Below are 21,683 nucleotides of genomic sequence, written 5' to 3'. Positions count from 1 at the left end.
TCCCAAACACGGGGCTTGTTCTTGACTATCTTACCTCCTGGCTTACGAGCTCATATCGTTTTCTGCTGGGAACACCATTTCCTCACCTAGCCTTCGTACTTGGACAATTACCACTCTTATCTCAAGACTTAGCAAGCCTTCTTGACCCCAACTGACTGGACTGTGTTCTACCAATCAGCCTTCAAAGCACCTTGTACTTAATTCTTACTGGAGTATTGTCAGTCCTTATACTGTCTGCTTGATGGGCAACATATCCAGCATCTTGTGCAATGCCTCACACTTGGTAAGGATGGAAAGAGTTCTTTAACATACCGTGCACACTGGTGTCTGGACCCTGGCTTGTCAAATCCTTACTCTTCCTAATTTGCCCTTAGACTTCACATTCCTAGCATCTAGAACACTGCCTAAATAAATGGTTCACAACTGTAAACTGCAATTAAACCGACTGTGTCAAAACCAACTGGTGAGCCTGATATAGATTCCTAGGCCTAGCTGCCCACACTTAACAAGTTCTGATGAATTAGACCTAGGGTGAGGTCTAGGAATCTCTAATTTTGAAAACCTCCTCAGGTAATTCTGACATGCACTCATTCTTGCAAACTACTATTCTAAACAGAGGAGGAGCTCAGTATTGTTGAAAGTAACATTTTCAGTTCATGAAACAATGCATTTCTTAATTCTTTAGGGTTAGAGTCTGTTGTAACTGAATCCTGAGTGTGACAGAACAATGCACTAATGTACAAAAGTCCACAAAACAAGCAGCCTTTATTGCAGTAATACAAAACACTTTCCATTTTGGCAATATTTTACAACGCACTTAGCTTCAAGGGTTGGAAAGGAGGTTGGAAACTAAACGGGGAAATTTTAATGGACATTTCTAAAAGAAAAACTGTCCCAGCCCTCCCACCCAAATAAAAATCCAAATGTCACTTAATTTCACTACCCAAGAAGAGGCCACGAGGAAAGCAGCAGGCAAAACTCTGGCAATTTCACTATGGATCATGTCAGAGACAAAGGAACATTCAAAACAGTCATCAGTATGGTCGGTTGCGCTGATCATTTCTGTAGTCGTTTCTAGGAATGAAAAATAAAAAGCCAGACTAAATTCTAATTTTGTACCAAGGGGGAGCATCATACACTTCCTCAGGGTGCTGGTAACTGGTGTCAATTTGTCAATTTCTGTAACAATGACACCATACCTAATTTATTTCTCTACTCTTGGAAGGTGCTTAATAAACGTCTAATTTATCAGCTTTAAGACCCACAGAATTCCTAGAAGTTTTTTGCTATCATTCTCTCAAAAACTTCCCTTCTAGAATAAGGATTCCAAAGCACTGTGGTGTTTCAGGGAGTCAGAGACTGTGCCAATTCCAGTTCTCTAAACGGAAGAGTGACGTAACAGAATTAGGCAAGCAAACATTTTAATGTAAGAATTCTGGGTCTGCCACTTACTGTGTGACCTTGGAAAAGTTACTCAGTGTTTCTTATTCCATAAAATGGGAAATACATCTACCTCACGGGGTTGCAAGAAGAACTAGAACTAAAGAATACAGACACTTCAACAGGATTTGCCACACAGTAAGAAGGGTTCAAAAGATAGTAATTACTAATAGTTAATTATAGTGTTTACCATGGGCCAAGAACTGTCATAGCATAGTAATCTAATACAACTCCACGAAGGAGGTATTACTGGCCCCATTTTATAGATGAGAACACTGATGCTCCAAAGTAACTTGCCTAAAGTCACAGAGTTAAGTAAACGGTGGAGCCAGAATTTGAACCCAGAAAAGTCTTGCCTCTGAAACTCCATGCTCTTAACCACATGCTCTACTAATTCTCACTACTCTATACTGCCTCTAGCATACAGATACTTAGTGTAATAACTGAAGTTCTTTCACCATCACTGGAGATTCAACTTTTTCTGCCTCTACACCATTCACATGCACAACACACTCCCGTCAATACCATCAGCGATTTTCATCTGGAAAAGGTATTCCCAGAATCTCCAGAGAAACAACTACAAGGTGACACAACACACAGGATTTCAGAAAACACACCCCTCTGAAAGGTGTACTCTCCTTCACTTAGATTAAGAACCTCTGATTTACATACAATTTCAAATTATATCTCACTCTCAATTATCTTTAGCCATGAGGAAAAATCGCACAATACACACACACCAATATAAAGATCTGTGAAACAGAATTTCCGAAACAAAACGAGTTTTAGGAATTTCTAAACAGGAAACTAAAAGAATCTTCTCCATTCTCACTGAGAGTTTCCAATGAAAAATTCGAGTTCCAAAAAACTGAACCTTAAGAAAATGTGACAAAAACCCTAAAAGCGGTGAGATTAAAAGGTTAACAAGTACATTCTAATACTCACCTTCCTCCCATTTTGCCTCCATAGCCGCCTCGGTCTCCTCCATAGCCGCCCCCACTCCTGTCACCTCCGTAGCCGCCACTTCGGTCTCCACCGTAGCCCCCTCCGCCACCGCGGTCTCCTCCATAGCCCCCCCCACTGCGGTCTCCTCCATAGCCGCCTCGGTCTCCACCATAGCCGCCACCTCGGTCTCCCCCATAGCCGCCGCCTCGGTCTCCTCCATAACCGCCTCCTCGGTCTCCACCGTAGCCGCCTCCTCGGTCTCCACCATAACCGCCGCCTCGATCTCCTCCATAGCCGCCGCCTCGGTCCCCACCGTAACCACCTCCTCGGTCCCCACCATAGCCACCCCCACTTCTGTCTCCACCATAGCCGCCCCCACTTCTATCTCCTCCATAGCCGCCGCCGCCACTTCTGTCTCCTCCGTAGCCGCCGCCGCTCCTGTCTCCTCCATAGCCGCCTCGGTCTCCGCCTCTGCCCCCACGGCCTCTATAGCCCCTCTCTCCACCATAGCCTCTTCCCCGGAAGTCTGCAAAGTAGAGATGCAAACCAGTGAGGCCAACAGGATAATATAAACCACCCCTAATGCTAGTCAGAAGATAAATGCCATGCAGATGCTATCAAAAAGCAACCCACCTCCTCCCGAGGGACGAGAGTCCTCTGGTCTGGGCTCATTACACTGGTTGCAGGAATTCCTTCGAGCAAAGTTCATATTTCCACACGATCTGAGAGAGGGGGAAAATAAAAATGTTCAATAGTTTCCAATTGAATCAGAACCCCCTCTTGCATCCTCCAACCCCAATCCCAACTCTGCTACTGCCAGAGTAAATAGTATACTTACGGATTAGGGCAAACCCAGTCCCCACTTTTGGGGTCTCCACCTCTCCCCTGAAAGCCTCCACGACCTCTATATCCTCCACGGCCTAGGGTAAAGAAGGGTGGGAGAGAAAAATCAGCAACCAACTTTACTGGCAGAGGAAAAGCACCAGATGAAAGAATTAAGAGCAAGTAACCATCAATAACTGGGTGGCTGCCCCCAAAATTAAGCCCTAGGGTAGAACTCTGATTCTTTCATTTGAAGCTTTACTTAGTAAATTCAAGAAATGTGGGAAAAGACCCCAGGCACCTATTACAGTGCAAATAATGCCCTAAAAAAACTTCAAAGTCCACTTTCTATTATAATACTCTCCTTAGTTTGAGAATCTCAGTGATAAAGGTAGGAAGACATGTTTTAAATTTAAGGAATTAAACACAGTAGAAATGAACAAGGTGGCAACAACTGTATCAGGGAACTTACAAACTGGTCAGATTACCTAATTAGGTATCATTTAAACAATCACCTACTGATCTCCAGGTGAATAACAAACAGCCACAAAGCTTCCCAAAGGGATTTTCAGAACTTTCTTCCAACTATTTTCTTAACTATTATGACACCCTATTTACCCAATCTCCTTTCAGTACCCACTCTCGCTTTAAGACAGAAGGCAAAAAACCTAGGGGGACAAAGAGGTAGTAGTATACACAAAAGAGACAGAACATGGACTCAAATTTCAAACCCTTGGTACAATATCCAGGCCTGTGAGCAACAAGTGTCTTACCTCGTCGCCCACCTCCACTTCCACCTCCTCTCATGAATTCAGGTCTTCTGGTAGCAAAAGACACTTTAATGATGTTGCCATGGAATTCTTTTCCTAAGATGAAAAAAGAAGAGTCTTGAAGAAATGCTACTCCACATCTCTACGTCTCAACAAAAATATAAAACTATCTTGGAAATTTTTAGTTTTAGAGAAATAATTGATATCCTCACACAAATTCAAACACAACAGTGTTCCCAGTGTTCAAGGTAACAGCACTCAAACATGATGGAATCTACTGAATAGAAAAGATCTGTCACTGGGACAGTTACTTCTTACTAAGCAAGAACCCCAACATCCAGTATTTGTATATGGGAAGAGTGAAGTGCAGCACTATGTGTATAGTATGTCACCACTTCGGCTGTATACAGGAACTGAATGTGTGCCTTTACATGCACATACGTGCTATACAGACACCACCGATTATGCTCAACTCTCAGGAGGGGAAAAGAGATCACTGGGGGTCAAAGGTAGAAAGAAAGTTCATTTTTTCTCTCCACTTCTGGTACAGTTTGAAACTCTTTTACTATATGCAAGTAGTATCTTTAAAAGTAATACATGCCAGAAAATGAAAGCATATGTGATTACTTACACATATGCACGCACACCTATATTCTGCAGCCCAGGGCCTTAGAGACAGAAATTAATCTTTTTACTTTACATTAAACAAGAAGATTCATAAAATGGTCACAATTCCAAGGGACTCAGCTCCCTAATCAAAGCCCCTATTATTATGGCCAGCAACGTTCCAGAGTATCACACAGTAGGGCCTAGGAAGCCACTCATGGATCAGTATTTTCAAAGCTACAGAATGACCTAACTACTGAGTTAGGTTTAAGGGGCTCATATGCCGTGGGCAAAAAAAGCACAATTATTTTTGAATATATGAGCAAAAGAGATTGCTTTTTAATTCACCAAACTATGAAAAACACAGAAAAGTGAGGAAGAATGGATCTAGCCTTCAGAGCAATGATAAAGCCGGAAAGATTAAAGAAAAAAGGAAAGAATATGAAGGTGAGGACAGAGTATCACAATCTCATTTCTGTATTAGAAATGCAATTAAATTTTAAAGGATGGAGGTACAATAATCTCAGAACCAGAAGGGACCTCAGGTATCTATCTATCTAATCTAGCACGGTTAAGTCCTTTAGAGACTGTGGATGCAGACTGCCTGAGTTTGAATCCTGACTGTGCCAGTTATGCTATGATCCTAGAAATTATACAGCTTCTCTCTGCCTCAGTTTCAACATCTAAAAATAGTAATAATAGGGTGTATGTCTCATAGGGTTACTGCGAGGATCAAACTGAATTAATGGATATGCATCTTCTAAAACTATGTCTAGCCTGTAAACCATAGTAAACATGCAGTAAGTGTTGGTTTTTATTAGAGTACAAAACAATGAATTTCTAATAACATGGGGAAATGACTGTTAAAATGTTAAGTGAAAAAAGCATGAGACAAAACTACATTTGGAGTATAATTACAAACTTTTAAAAATGCTTTTAGAAGAGTGAAATTAAATTTAATAAAAAATATTATCAATGATTATTTCTGAGTAGAGTACTATGGATGCTTTACTGTTTTCTTCTACTTTCCCACATTTTCTTGTTTTCAGGGGAAAAAAGTCTTAATATTTATTCCAAATATGTATTAACTTCGTATTTGAAGGGAAATTAATTAAAAATTTACAAAGAAGACAGTTAAGCATGCCAACCCTCTAAATCTCCATCAGAGTGGCTTTAAGCACAAGGTAGAATAATAAGGAAATATTGGAGACAAACAAGGAGAGAGCTCATCTCCCTCATTTCTGAAGGTATGTAAAAATTTTGGCCTTTATTTTTAATAAAATATCCACAAAAGTAAACACAAAAATAACCAGTCTACCAGAATATATTTTGACTTTAAGACTAGAAAACATTTATCCAAACTGCATACTGAAACAGTATGAGTAAGATATACCATCAAACCAGTCAATGGCTGCCTTAGCTGAAGGAGGGTCATCAAATGACACTGTTGCCTCTCCTTTTGGCTTCCCTGTGTCCTTGTCTGTATACAGATTGATCATTGGTTTTCCCGTCTTCTTATTTGTCTGAGGAACAAACAAGATTGTAATAGCTTTTTTAAAAAAAGTGATCATAAACCATAAAAATTAAGATTTTTTAAAGGAATTCACATATCCATACTATAAATAGTACGTACCTAATATAAAAATTAAGTTATTTTTAGGTTCTGAAAAGGAAACTCTCTTAAGATATACTAAGTAAAACCCACGCTATGAAAATGATACTTTATGTATATTGTATTGTAATGTATACTGTTTTATCTATGTATAATTTCTTTAAACCCACAAAAAAAATGTAGATAATGCTTCATATAAATATATACCTTGTAAAACACAAAAAAAAGAGTCAGGAAGAATGTACACCAGGCAAATTTACAGATTACTGCTAAGGGATACACCCTGCAGCTCGCTGGGATGGGAGTGGAAGATAAATAAGAACGTTTACTCTTCAGAATGGTGTGAATTTTTTACATGTCATGGGTAAATGAGTAATTCCACAGACATCAAAACAAGGACAAATGCTACAATCTACTAACACTAACTGCTGCTTTCTAAGTTAAAGAGAGAAGAAATATATTCATGAAACAAATGGTGCATGAGACACATTAAGTATACAATAAACAATACAGTTATGAAACAGAGCATCATGTACTGGGCTAATATGTAATACAGTCTGCATATAATGGCCTTTTGGAATCTACTAAAATGTTCTCACAACCTCGTTTGGTTCTCACAATTTTTAGGAGCTAGGCAGAAACTATTTCTAAAGCCCAAGACTGAAAGTTAAAGTAGAAGTCTGTGGGAAGATAAACAAGCAAGGAATAAAATTTTCGTGTATTTAGCAAATTTAGCAAAAGGCCTACAGACATGGTTGGGCATGTGTATCAGGGAATTTTAAGAGACATAATCTTACGTAATCTATGTAGTGTAACTAGAGTATGTTAATAATTATGAGATTTTCAACATAAGCCATACTTTCTACTCACCTTGATAATTCCTATTTGTTTAAAGAACTCCCCCACTTGATCTGTAGACACACCCTCCCCAAGTCCTTGCACAAAGATTGTGTTGTTATCTGAATTATCAGATTCTGAATCTAAGGGGAAAAAAATTATGGTTAATTATACATATTCCTTGGTCTTAACTACATCCTGTTCAGTAATCAAGAGTAATAATTTATTGTCCAATATTCAACTACTTCTATGACCAAAAGAAAAAAGGACCAATATACAAAAAATCTTCTATCAACATGCAAAGTGGTCACCATAGTTATCTGGTCGTAGATCAATCCTGACAACCAAACTTCATTTAAAGTGGATCAAGTCCACACTATGTGAAATACAGACCAATTAAAGGAGATCTTAGAAATCTTACTCTTTACATTCAGATACAGGGCTGAAGCTCATGAATAGATGAAGACAGTCAGTATTAATTAGCACTCCTTTCTTTGGAGAGCTTTAACACTTTATGGCTAATCAATACTTCTAAGGCTCTCCAAGTAGAAAATTCCCCAAATCTGACACTCTGGACCTCCAAGCAAGCCAAGCACAACTACTGGTTTTCCAATCATTGCAATAAGCCCTGTAAGAGGGTAAGGGCACCTTGACAGACACCTTACCTTACATGCACACTTTTGGATTAGTACAACAAAGTAAGAAAGATGTACAAAAATTCAGTCCTTCAAGAGATAATTCAGAAATTGCCATCCATATAGAATATTTTGGCATCTTAATAAAAACCAAAGTCTGATTTCAATACGTATTAAAATTAAAATTTTTTGCCTAAAATAGATTTTTAGTATTTAAATTATAACTTCCAAAAGGCTCCAGATAGCTTTGAATTTCATTTAAAAATAAAAGCCACACGAAATCAGTGACCTCTGCCCAGAGTAAGATAATTCTCCCCATGTATGAATTCAAGTTTCTTAGGCCCACTAAGCAGACTACCAATCTGATGTAATATTTTCTTAAACAGTTTTTCTACTTCAAATTCCCAATGACACCAACTCTCTCAAATTTTATCTGTAGTATATAAATAAGTAATGTTAATTAGAATACAAGATTGAGTATTTCTTCCTAAAAGAAAAAGCAGAGCATAGGAAACCACAAATAGCAATTTTCCCCAGGACACTTTCCAATTTTCCTGAATTTTTCTTTCTATGTTTTTAGAAGTGAAGCTCCCTAATTCTGGAAACACTATCAAATTAAATCTTCCTCCTGCCCTAACTCCTCCAACACAGACACTTTTTTCTTGAAAAATTGGAAAACTAACATTCTCTTAATGGCAAAGTCACAAACTACCATAAACCTTACCAGCATCTGGTCTGGGTCCATAATCCCTGTGACCTAAGGGAAAAGAAAAGAAAAAGAAAAAGAAAAAGCTATTTAAGGCAACTCATTAGAAATCACGAAAAAATAGTAATAAAAACCAAGGCATGAAAGTCAATACTTCCAAAATCCTTGAAAGTCAACCATCACAGATTTACAAAGTAAATATATAAATTAAGTTTTACTAAGTTTAGAAATCAAGATGAAAGTCAATTATTTCCTTAAATTTGTCCCAGACGGTACCCGCCACTTTGGCATTATGCTAGTATCACTTTTGTTAAGCTCTGGTTGTGAAGGCTGATTGGAAAACCCTAATAATTTAACAACACCATGTCAGCTGCCTTTATTAATAAATGTATTGTCAAATCCAGTGAAAGTCTCATTCAACGGTCACCACAGACTCTTTCATGCAAATTCACTGTGTAGAAACCCATTGGACTATTTGAGATCAACTTTGGCTTTTTAATGTTCTCTTTGATATATTTATGTATATATATACATATAATTTTTTTTTTTTTTAAAGCACACAACACACACCAGCCTCAACAGAGTAAGAAAGGGCTTAGAACTGCGTCTGCGGGATATTGGTGGCTTTTAGATTTATATAGCATTTCCACTGAAACATTTTGGGATACTCAGCACTTACCACCAAAATTTTTGAAGCCACCGCGGTCACCACCACTGCAGAGGAAAAATTGAAGAAATGATTTCTTCCTTAAGTCTCTAATGTGCTGAGCCCTGGGCTCAATCTACACTTAACTGTCACAAGTAGAGTGCCTAGGAAAACAGTAGCACCTCTAACTTTTCAGTAAATTCCATTTCATAGACTCCAAAATGTTGTTTCCACCTCAGTGTCTTCCCAAGGATCTATTTCCACAACGTTGCCTTTTCAAGCTTACTACAGAATGTATCTCATATACTCTTATTTTAAAATCTTCCCAACCCCAAGCCAAAGGGATACTATTCATACCATAACTTAAAAGCTGGAGGCACAGAATGAAGAATGCTAAACTGGAGCAAATATTCTTTCCAAGGGGGATTATTTTTTTAAATATGAGGAAAAAGAAAAAGGACTAAGATTCTGATAGTGGAATGGGAGGCAAAAACTTTAGTATATTCTATTATGATACCAAATTGTGGGTTTTATGAGATGAAGAAAAAAAGTGAGGTATAAATATACACGAAAGTGAGCCTGAAAGTAGTCTTAATCTCGAATCATTCAGAAATCTGAGAAAATGAGCACTAAAAGAGAGCATAACTCCTACTCTATTCCCACTATAGTATACGAGATCTCTTCATATCAGAGCTACTGAGATTCATGCTGCCAAATGCTCTGTACACCAATCAGTAGACCATGCAACAGAACAGAATGCAACACACTCCAGTATCACAGCTGCCCTCAAGAAAATGACTACCTGGCAAATTTCCACTGACAGGTAAGTCAATGGTCCTTGTATGCATAAAAGCCACATAAGAAATCTGAGATCTCGCTCATCAAGAAACTGTTGAAATCTCATACATTAAAAGTTTGTCTCTCTTGCGTGAACTAAGGAAGCCACTAAGATTTACAGACTGTCATGGAAATAAAAACAACCAGTTTTCAGATGGTGACATCTAGTATGCTACTACCATTAATCATCATCTACTATCATCCAAGAAACTAATCCAACACACTAAGGTCTCTCCAATGCTTAAGAGACTTTCCTGTAATGGTAACATTGCCCCTCCAGCCTCTAGATGGCTTCTGAAATGTCCTGAGAAAAAATGCTCTAACTAAATGAGAAAGCAGTCTTCTTTTCTAAGTCTATTCTACTACCTTGATATAAAATCTCCCCATGCAACCAGTTTAGGTATAGACACAAGCACCTTAATTTGTTATTAATTTTATTTAATTTCCAGGAAGACTCTAAGGAGAATAAGGCTATTTCAAGACTATGCAGACAATACAGTGCTCAGGTCCTTTATATACATATAGTCTCCTATTGAGTCTCTAAGATCCCTCTTTCAGAACCAAGCCCTTCCTATACTTCTAATTGACCTGTATATCACTGCTTAACTCTTTTAAGGAAAGCCAACATAGTTCTTGAGATTAACCTGCTAAAAATCTTGTTATTAGAAACCAAGATATCTCAGGTTTCTTCAAAGATGACCACAAGAACTCAAAAAAAAAAAAAAGGAGGAAAGAACCAGTGAAAATATTAAGCCCACAATTCTGTCAGGAGGTTAAAGTCCGCAGGATAAAGTAGATTCTTTAAATATGAAATTTTTGTAAGTAAGTGCTGGAAAAGATACCTCTTATTTTGCTGTCATCTTAAACAAAGTACCGAACTGTTTATCTAGCCACAGTGGAGAGAAATACCCAACTACATACATCAGCTAATTCCTGTATTTTCTACTATGCCCATCAATATAACTTTGAACAATAAGGACATACCACTGCAAAATAAAAGTGCAATATAAAACAAATGATATTTAAGTAGGTTTGTTATTTCCTCTTTCTCCATATAATGACATTTTAACTTAAATCACCTTCGTTGAGCATTTCCTTTGAAAATATGGCAGCTGAAGATTTCAACACAATGGCCATAAACATGTAAACATCACAGTGCATTTGAAAAAGTACTAGCCTTCAAACTAAGAGACTCAGGGTATAGTCTTTACTACTGCTAATCAATCTTGAAAATTTGGACATGTCAGTAATTCTCCCTAGGCTTCAGTTTCCTCCTTCACAAAGTAAGGGTATATGTCCCTGCTACTCAAAGGGTGGTCCAGGCAGAGACTGAGAGCATCTCAGAAAAGCAGGATCCAGGAAAGTAGGCCTCACCTCTTATCTACGAAATCAGAATCTGCATTTTAATAAGATAACCAAGGAATTCATATATAAAGATTGAGAAGCACCAGTCTAGATGATCTACAATCCTAGGATTGTAGGTGAAGCTTTCTTTCAAATTCAAATGCTTCAAACTTTTTCTCTTCTCTTATTAAGAAATTCCATATTAACTAGTAATTATAATCCCTTATAAGCAAATTTATTATATTAAATACACTAAATAAACTCAAGTAGTAGTCAATATTAAGTATTTAACAAAAGATGGGTCTGTGGTTAAGAATCTTTCAAACCTGTAGTCAGGTTACAAGTCCTTTTTCCATAAGCTAAACTGAGGCTTCACTAGCCAATTAAGTCAATGAAGATATGGGAACATCTGGGTCAAGACGTTGCCACAACAATGTCTTCCAGAAAAAGCAGCAAACTTGTACACAAAAGAATTCCAGTACACAAAAGAATTCCAGAAGTAAGGACATCTGAAGGTGTAGTAGTAGAGGTATTTAGAGATTAACGTCCTCCACTGTATGGCTGACTGTCACCTGCATAAGAAAACCAACTATATATTCTTGACTCAACTACAGAAATTATCCCAAGTTCAAAACCACAATAAGCAGCCTACCCTAAGGTAGACTGAGGGTTCTTTCATTGTTACAGTATCACATATGTAGAGGAGAAGAGAGTCATTTAATTTGATGGTCATTTAATTTCAGGTGTTTGCCAAGAAAAAGTTCTTCAGACAGAATCTCTACTCTGAATCTTTCAATTTAAAAAAAAATCTAAATATATCTATTCAAAGACTTAAATTGCCAAGTAGTAAAAGGATAATACAGGAATCTTTGTTTCAGAAAATCCATGATCTAGAGAGAAAAAGAGACTTACCTAAAAATTAGAAAAGATTAGTTAAAAAAACAAATAGCATGTGCTATGCTTGCATTTTCAGAGTAAATCCAAATTACAATTTTTTGGATGTGAAGAAGACTAACATTAATTCCAAATGTAAATGACTCAATGGATTTAAATATCATTCTCAACAGTAGCTGTATTTATGTCTTATTTCCTCCCATGTCTTGTACGTGTGGTAAAAAGCTCTCTGGATTCAACATTTACCCACATTTCAAGAAGCCAAGAACCTCTCATTATAGAGCTACCTGTCCAATGCAGTATTCACTAGCCAAATGCGGCTGTTGACCCTTTGAAATGTGGACAATCTAAATTAAGATGTAGTCAAAATACAAAAAGAAAAAAAAAAGATTTCAAAGTCTTAGTATGAAAAAGGCAATATACAATACTTCAGTAATTTTATAATGATTATATGATAAAATACAGGGGGTATATTAGAATAAATAAAATGTATTATTAAAATTAATTTTACCTATGTTTTTAGGATTTTTTAATTTATTCATCTGACAGAGAAAGAGAGAAAGAGTGCGTGCACACAAGCAGGGGAGGCAGCAGGCAGAGGCAAAGGGAGAAGCAGGCTTCCTGCCAAGCAGGGAACCTGATGCAGGTCCTTGGGACCATGATCTGAGCCAAAGGCAGACACCCAATAAACTGTGCCACCCAGGCACTCCTACCTGCCTATGTTCTTTTAATGCGCCTACTACAAAATTTGTACACAAATTTTGTACACACATTTGTGACCCATGTTACATTTCTACTGGGCAGTGCTATTCTAGACTATTACCAAAACATATGCACAATTAAAATGGAACTAGTCAAAAACTCTTCTAAGACAGTCAAAATTCAGAATGACTTTTTTAGGCTCAAGATATTAAAGCCTTGAAAAAGCTCTGTAACTTGATGACTTAATCATGAAAAATAACAGTTATCTATAAAGTTCTGGCAATTTTGTCATGCACTCATCACAATGCTGAAGTTAAAAACAGAGAGAACTTACAGCCTTAAACTTCTAACCCACTAGGAGGTTAGTTATCAATTTTAGATGACAATTAGAAATTCAATCTTTGCTACAACTGCTTTTTCAAAGAAAAACATTGGTTCCTATAGTCCCTACAATTTTCACACATTTTTCTTCCATATTTGTAAAATCAGCACTTCCTTTTGGTCTATATTCTTCTTCCAGCCAAGCAATTACACATCTTGAGTCTAAAAATGTCCCATCCTTTACCACGTCTCCCACCCTCACCCACAAACTAAGCCCCTTCTTTAAATAAAAATCTAACTAATGCCAGATATTCTTCAAACAGCCCTGAAAGCATTGTATTTTCAACCTTGATATAATTTTTTTAAGTAAGATGATCAGAAACACAAATGGGAGTGTTGATGAAAACTAACAAAAAATGTTTGGATATTTTTGGTACTTAAATGTAAACAAGTGTTAAAAGTCCTAAAACGAGGCATTTTTACTCTAATTCAAAATACTTTACCCCTTAAATAAGCTAAAGAGCACATCTTGAATAGGATATTGTGACACATGAAAATTATCTGAACTTTAAATTTCCATACCCATAAATGAAGTTTTACTGGAACACAACCATGTTTACTTATATATTGTCTATGGCTGCTTTGGTGCTACAGGGCAGAGATGAGCAGTTATAAAAGAAATCATATGGCCCAAAAAGCCTAAAATATTTACAACTTGGCCTTTCACATAAAAAATTTACCAATCCAATATATAGAATCATTGGATCATCATTCACATGGATTCCTAAAAAAGGCCTTTCGAGAACAACCCATTTATTGGCTGGGGCGGGGGTGGGGGGATGCGCAGAATAGGGTGTGATAGCAATTAGGCAAGACCCCTCCCCCAATCCTACCTTGAACCAGATCGGTATTATTTTGACTTAACATATAGGGTGCTTCCACAAAGATAGCGTGTGAAAAGGCTCTAAGGCTAAATAAAAACATCTGAAAATCAAAAACTTTGGTTCAAATCAAGTATCTGCACCATAAATTATACTGAAATATGATGCCAAGAAGGTTATGAAAGCTATTAAAAATGGGACTCTCAAGATGGTTAAGGTATAAAGCTCACCCCTGTGTTATTAGGAGATTCATTCAAGGTCCTTTCAAATCTCTAAGAGTCATCTCTTAAAGATGAAAACACATTTTTAAAGATTTCTCTCCCCTTGTCCTTCTGAAAAGCGGGTTTCTACCACTCTCACACACTGTCATAGTCTAATTAATAATGTACTGGACACAAGTTCCTCATGAAGAAAATCAAACCTACGATATACTATAAAACACAGCATTCCAAAAAAGCCAATTATCTAACATACTAATTGGAAAATTAAATATACCTGTTAGCTACTCTGTTTGGGATTCTGTTTGAGATGGGAAGGAGGCTATTAGGTAGAAAGTAAGCACCATGTCACTTTACATTGTTCATTTATATCCACATGATGGCAGGCTGCTCACTTTGATAATAAAGAGCATACAGTAATATATTTAAATGTTGAAAACTGACTTTGGCTATCAATCGAAAGACTTAATGTTCAGTGTTATAAAAGTTCATCAAATATGTTTAGGCTTTAATTCTGCCATAATATCAAAGTACCATACACTAAACACAGAGAAACGCGGTCAGTGATCAAATTCCTGGCTCACTTAAAGAAGTAATAGTGCTGTATGTAACTAGTTCTGTTGCTCAGGTCACCTTAGGGGACAGACAGTCCCTAAGGAGCCAAAGAGCAAACCGGCACTGATATGTTATTAAGCGTCAGTTAACAAGCCACTAATAATTTCAATTCCCAAGGAACACAAATTAATCCTTCAACACTGTGTATTTTACACATAAATTTGCAACCTGCAAACCTCAACTGAGGATAACAAATGTCAGTTGTTTTTTCATTCTTGTTTTTAGGGCCAAAGTGCTAAATTTACAGATATATTTAAAAGTAATTTTATAAACAGCTTTCCTAACATATGCCAAAATTAAGTACCAAAACCTGATAGCAATGAGGAAAAGAAAAGCTGAATTAAAAAGTCATCTTTTCCATAGCTTAGTATGAATAAAATATGCAATGACAGGGGATATTGCACTAATTATTTCAATAATTATTTACTTAAGAAAGAAGACAAAAGTAGTTTACATAAAATCTTTCTCATTTGCCAATCCCACCTTTATATACTCTGCTATGGCCTCCTAATATTGTCCCTTCCCAAGGGCATTCAAGATTAAGGAATAGCCTCTCTACACTCCAATCTAAAATTAACTTACCTTTTATGTTTTATATATAATATACTTGGATTCTCAGAGTCATCTTTTAAAGGAGTTTAGACTCTATAGCTCTGGCAGGAAAAACATAGTTAAGTGGTTTAATCACAACCATAAAAGGGGAATTTTCTCCACTGGTGTTTAATATACACCACAAAAACTAACTGCTAACATAGCCTACTCTGAGGTAATTAACCAATATCTTAAGACTGAAAAGAAATTTTGAATTTCTGCCTCCTCTATAACATAATCTACGTAAGCCTCTTAACTAAATCAGACGCTGGAATCAAACCAGCTAAGTAAAACAACAAATTTTTTTTAAATTAAAAAAAGACAGAGAGAAGAAATGTAGGCACCTATACATAATACTTACCTTGATCCTGTCATAGGACCTCTTCCATCCTTGTCATATCCCCCACGCCCTCTACCTCCTCCCTGTGACCCGCCATATCCTCTATTATCTTCTCCATACCTACTCACATCACGACGGTCATCTACAAGAAAAAAGGAAATAACAGATATGTGAATAAATATTATCATTTCTGATAAACGCTTCCTGTAAAGTAAACTTAATATGTTTGAGAATTTTATGTGTCAAATTCCATTGTTATAGTCAGACAGCAAAATGGTGACATGGATATCACCAGCTGATGTGATGGTGATGAAGAACAGTTTGAGTTACCAGTACAATATTAGGTACATCATCTTAATAATTAGATGAAAAGCATAACCCTAATCTACAATTTCTTCACCCCCAAAATTTCTTTTCTATTTCTTCACCTCAAAAATACTTAAATGTAAATCAAACATGGACAAGAAGTAACTGCATTTTCAAACTGGACATATTCAGTGACTATATTCACTGAAGACATTCAGTAAATGAGCTTCCACATTCACTCATTCACTTATTCATTCATTCAATTATTCAGTAATTGAATGCACTGAATGAATAAACAAATATTTATTAAGCACTTACTACGAACCAGGACCTATACTAAGCAATGAGGGTATAAATGAGTAAAACAAGACTTGTGCCCTTGAAGCATTCATGTCCATGGCACAAGCCAATTACTAAGTATCAGTAGTATATTCCAAGCGCTGTAAGACAACAAGTAAAAGAATCGCTGGTCCTTCTTCGATGAGGTGAGAAAGCTAATATAGCATCATAATTTCCCTAAATAAAGTATACCACCACTATCAAAATAAGTGGTAGCAACAGCATTATCAAATGATCAGTTAAGTGACACAACAAAGAAATTCATGTCATCAGTCATCAAAAAGCCTCATGACCATTTGGGAGTCCAAGAAGTTCAGAAACAGAAATCTAATAAACTAGCTTTGATGGCCATAAGAGAGAAGCATGTATATTCAATGAGGTCACTCTAAATTTTTACAGTTGAAATTCTATGTAGGTCTTTTAATCCAAAATTCAATATACTTCTATGAGAGGAAAATAGAAAAAATAGGTCAATATACCATACCTTGTGCGTGGTGGCTGTAATTCTCCCTTTGTGAATGGTAGGACTGATTTTGATTATAGGAATCATGCTGCTGACCATAATTTGACTGATCATCATATGAACCTTGATGTTGATCATAGCCTGACTGCTGGTCATATGAATCTTGTTGACCATAGTCTGAGTGGTCATATGAAGGCGCTCTTCCACCTTGGCTAAACAGAAATCAAGAATTTTGAAATTTTATAGAATGATTATGTTCACTGTAGTAAACTGACTAAGACTAAAAGGCCAGACCAGGTAGACCTCAACCACATTTAATACTTCTTTCTTTTCTCTTTTCTTTCTCTTTTTAAGATTTATTTGCTAGAGGGAGAGAAAGAAAAGAGAGAGAAGAGAGAGGGAAGGGGCAGAGGGAGAGAGAGAATCTCGAGCAGACTCCCCCAGTGAGCACAGAGCCCAACACAGGGCTCAATCTCATGACCCTGAGATTATGACCTGAGCCAAAATCAAGAGTCAGACACTTAACTGACTGAGCCACCCAGACAGCCCTAATATCACTTCGTAGTACAAATCATTTAGTTATTTTATCTACAAAATCTCCTTATGAACAATGGAATGACTTTCAAATAATTCACTAGAACTGAAGAGGTGCCACATTATAAGTAAAACCACATACATCTTTAAGAACATTAGTGAAACAAAATATCACTATGGCTTTTACCAACTCCTTGAATTTAAAAAAATTAAAAGTGCCACAAAACAGAGTAATATGTCTCATTCTTTAACAAATATACCATAACCAGTGCTGAGTCTTTTATTTTAGGATTTTATTTATTTATTTGAGAGAGGGAGAATGAGCTGGCGGAGAGGAATAAGGAGAAGCAAACTCCCCACTGAGCAGGCAGCCCAATGCAGGGCTCGTTCCCAGGACCCTGGGATCTTGACTTGAGCCAAAGGCAGATGTGTAACCAACTGAGCCACCCAGGCACCGCAAGTAATGAGTCCTTTTAATAGTTACATTAAAAGGCTCTCTCTATCACTTAATTTTAACACTGTTATAACATTTTGGGTACCATTTTCTTATAATTATCTTTGGAACCTATAGTACATTCTTCTAAGTATCTTCAAAGATAAATTTCAGAAAACGGTAATAAGGGGCTCCTGGCTGGCTTAGTCGGTGGAGCAGGAAACTTTGATCTCAAGAGCTGTGGGTCTGAGCCCCAAACTGGGGTTAGAGATTACTTAAAAATCAGAATATTACCAAAAAAAAGTAACAATAGTAAATCGGACTTTTATTTTTTTTTTTTTTAAGATTTTATTTATTTATTTGACAGAGATCACAAGTAGGCAGAGAGGCAGGCAGAGAGAGGAGGAAGCAGGTTCCATGCTGAGCAGAGAGCCCAACGTGAGGCTCAATCCCAGGACCCTGGGATCACGACCTGAGCTGAAGGCAGAGGCTTTAACCCACTGAGCCACCCAGGCACCCCTGTGATGTCATTTCTTATCTGAAACTAGTCTACCAAAAAATGAGATATTTTTATTATCTCTGGCAATTCAAGAAGAAATTTCTAAGCAACATGACTATTAATTACATGTTCTCAGGATGGGAATGTTGAAAGAACATTTAATTAGATTTGAGTTCTAATGTTTACCTTTTTAAAAAGGGAACAAAAAGTCTCATAACTCAATAGTGACATCTTATTCTGCATCAGGTGACCAGAGCAATGTAATAAAGATCAGTATGTTCCCCCAACATGAGTATTTTGATGTGAGAGACATGTTGATGTCTCACATCAACAGTCAGAACCTTAGTGCTTCACTTTAAAATTGTCAAAGAGAGGGAAAAAAAAAAACTAGAGGCACCTGGGTGGCTCAGTCGATTAAGCATCTCAGGGTCATGGGATGGAGCCCCATGTTGCAGGCTCCACGCTCAGTGGGGAGTCTGCTTGAGATTCTCTCTCCCTCTCTCTGCCCCTCTCCCCACCTGCACACACGCACATGCATTCTCTTTCAAATAAATAAATTTTTACAAATTTTAAAAATAATAAAAAATTAAAATTAAAAAAGTTAAATGGCTGTCAAACCAAATCTAACACTTATCTTTTACATTTATACCTCATTGAGACCTGCATTTATATTTATTTTATATTTTTATATTTGCATTTATTATTATATTTGTATTTATACCTGCTATATACCTCATTCCTCCAAAAATGTATCCTTATAAAAGGATTCTCCTAACTTTAAAACTAACCAACAGGGCTTGGGGCACCTGGGTGGCTCAGTGGGTTAAAGCCTCTGCCTTTGGCTCAGGTCATGATCCCAGAGTCCTGGGATCCAGCCCCGCATCAGGCTCTCTGTTCAGTGGGGAGCCTGCTTCCTCCTCTCTCTCTGCCTGCCTCTCTGCCTACTTGAGATCTGTCTCAAATAAAATCTTAAAAGAAAAAAAAAACCAAAAACCTAACCAACAGGGCTTAAAGAATTCATCTTTCTGATGTAACGTGCTTTCTGAAAATTATTCTCTACATGTGTACTCCACTTTTTCAAAACAGTCTCACATCTATAAGACTGACTATGTGACCTTATAAATCTCTCCCCAATGCTTTTATTTAACTGAATTTCACTTAGAATAATTTTTTTCACTACAGAGAGAATACTTGTTGGGATCTCAGTTTTTGCCTCATTTTTTAGCTATGCAACTTAACAGGCTACATAATCTTACTTTCTCTTCACCTCTACAAACTGGGGATAATTACTGACACTCATAATGGCTAAGGATCAATTAGAGAATGCAAAAGTATTTCACAAAATGTAAAGCGCAATTTTAAAAAATTAAGTTGCTATTACTAAAATTAGTAACAAGAACAAGCTCCTCATATCTGAAACTTTAAAAAAAAACTAAAAAACCAAACAAAAATTTAAGAAAAAAAGGCAAGCTACAAAACCCATAAACTTCTTGGTAAATATTCACCCACCTATGTTAACAAGACAAATTTAGAGTATCTGAAATGTGTGGATAGGTTTTGGCACTCTCAAAGTATTTTTGTCCCTGAAAAGGTAATATATTAAAATGGCTAAAAAATAAAATGGAAATAAAAGAAAGCACTAAAAGTCTCTCCCAGTTTCTTATTTAATCTCACATATAAAGCAAAGGTCCAAATTTTTTTTTAACATTTAAATCATGTGGTTTAGGGCATCTGGGTAGCTCAGTCAGTTAAGCATCTGTCTTCAGCTCAGGTCATGATCCCAGGGTCTTGCGATCAAGTACCAAATTACCCTCCCTACTCAGCAGGGACTCTACTTCTTCCTCTGCCCTTCCCACGGCTCATGCTCGCTCACTTGCTCTCTCTCTCCCAAATAAATAAAATCTTTAAAAATAATGTGCATTCATAAACAACTAAATAGCAATATTACAAATAACACATAGAGGGGCGCCTGGGTGGCTCAGTGGGTTAAAGCCTCTGCCTTCGGCTCAGGTCATGATCCCAGGGTCCTGGATCGAGCCCCACATCAGGCTCTCTGCTTAACAGAGAGCCTTCTTCCTCCTCTCTCTCTACCTCCTTCTCTGCCTACTTGTGATCTCTGTCAAATAAATAAATAAAATCTTTAAAGAAAGACAGACAAACAAAAAACACATAGGAATCAAATGACAATGCAGACAATTTGCATATTCTTCTTAACAAAGAACTGTGAAATTCATACTTTAAAACTTTTCTGGAAAAAAAAAAATGTAAAGCTAGTTTGATGGTGAAGTCTATTTAATACCCAAAGTATTATTTCCACTACCCAACACAGAATCAGTGTTTTTATTGTTTTCCTTACCCTCCTGATGATTCCGTGTTTTGCTGTCCCTGGTTATTATAAGGCTGCTGGCCATATGAGCTCTGCTTTTGATTCTCATAACCACCGTAGGATTGTGAATAACCTGAAGATCAAATGGATATACTATTTAGTAAATGTTCTGATTTTTTAATTTCTAAAATAGCAAATTTAACAAACCAGTCCAACCTGATTGGCTTTGTCCATAGCCGGAGTAGCTGCCATAGTTCTGTCCGTATGAGGAATCAGTAGTTTGTCCATAGCCAGAATAGCTCTGAAATTTAGGTAAATACAAGTTTCATCACCTACTTAAGATAAAAATAATTGTTTACAAAAAGCACAATTTATATTTTAACCTACTTGTGGTGCTTGTCCATAAGCTTGGTTCCCTTGATTTCCATAGGAAGAATAACTGTAAAAGAAAAATGTAGTACTTGAAAGAGATGTGTTAGAATTTAAAAGCTTAAAAAAAAAAAAACCATCTTCAGTTTCAACTTTCAACTCTGCACAAGGCTCTCTTCTGAAAAACTGCCGATCTGCCTGTCTCTTAGAGTCTAAATTGAAAGGTGAAAACCAAAGACTATTAAGACATAAATGAATCACTCCCAGACTCTTTAATACTAAGCAAGCACCGAAAGTTTAGCTTTGACAATCTCACACAAATACAATTTCAAAAGAACCAGAAAATCTCAAGGGAATTATACTCAGGTGTGGAGAGTAACTACATGGAACTAAAACCCATGATTTTAAAAATCCAAGACAGAAAATTAACTGTTTAAGTCAGCACTTTAATCAAATTAGCTGTTTGACAGATTAATTTCTTCCTACCACCTGCCTTAAATCTGCGTTTAATATATTGTACCCCCAGTAACACAGCACAGCCTGGCATATAGTTTGTCGACTGAATAAAGGTACCTTCCTCAGATATGAACTTTCATTTGATAGCATGCAAATTCTAACAAGTCAGAAACAAACTTTCTGAATATATGCTCCC

At 36.8% G+C, this 21,683-nt stretch overlaps 1 protein-coding gene across 1 annotated transcript in view; it reads right to left on the bottom strand.

Annotated features, from left to right (window-relative positions):
* Window positions 1–898: 898 nt before the first annotated feature.
* The window catches only part of TAF15 (TATA-box binding protein associated factor 15), a 28,278-nt gene continuing 7,493 nt past the window's right edge, over window positions 899–21,683 (bottom strand). The window contains exons 3-16 of the mRNA XM_032320592.1: window positions 21,050–21,101; window positions 20,879–20,963; window positions 20,693–20,795; window positions 16,892–17,082; window positions 15,784–15,904; window positions 9,053–9,087; window positions 8,392–8,424; window positions 7,066–7,175; window positions 5,977–6,106; window positions 3,981–4,073; window positions 3,224–3,305; window positions 3,019–3,107; window positions 2,386–2,911; window positions 899–1,074 (exon numbers count right to left, since the gene is read on the bottom strand). Coding sequence (XP_032176483.1) covers window positions 1,035–1,074; window positions 2,386–2,911; window positions 3,019–3,107; window positions 3,224–3,305; window positions 3,981–4,073; window positions 5,977–6,106; window positions 7,066–7,175; window positions 8,392–8,424; window positions 9,053–9,087; window positions 15,784–15,904; window positions 16,892–17,082; window positions 20,693–20,795; window positions 20,879–20,963; window positions 21,050–21,101 — 1,690 coding nt within the window. The 3' untranslated portion in view covers window positions 899–1,034. The remainder of the gene's footprint in view (window positions 1,075–2,385; window positions 2,912–3,018; window positions 3,108–3,223; window positions 3,306–3,980; window positions 4,074–5,976; window positions 6,107–7,065; window positions 7,176–8,391; window positions 8,425–9,052; window positions 9,088–15,783; window positions 15,905–16,891; window positions 17,083–20,692; window positions 20,796–20,878; window positions 20,964–21,049; window positions 21,102–21,683) is intronic.

This window comes from Mustela erminea, chromosome 18 (assembly GCF_009829155.1).
Source record: "Mustela erminea isolate mMusErm1 chromosome 18, mMusErm1.Pri, whole genome shotgun sequence".
In the NCBI taxonomy this organism is placed as follows: domain Eukaryota; kingdom Metazoa; phylum Chordata; class Mammalia; order Carnivora; family Mustelidae; genus Mustela; species Mustela erminea.
Note: the sequence above shows the minus strand (reverse complement) of the source record. Positions and strands in the feature narration are given on the sequence as shown.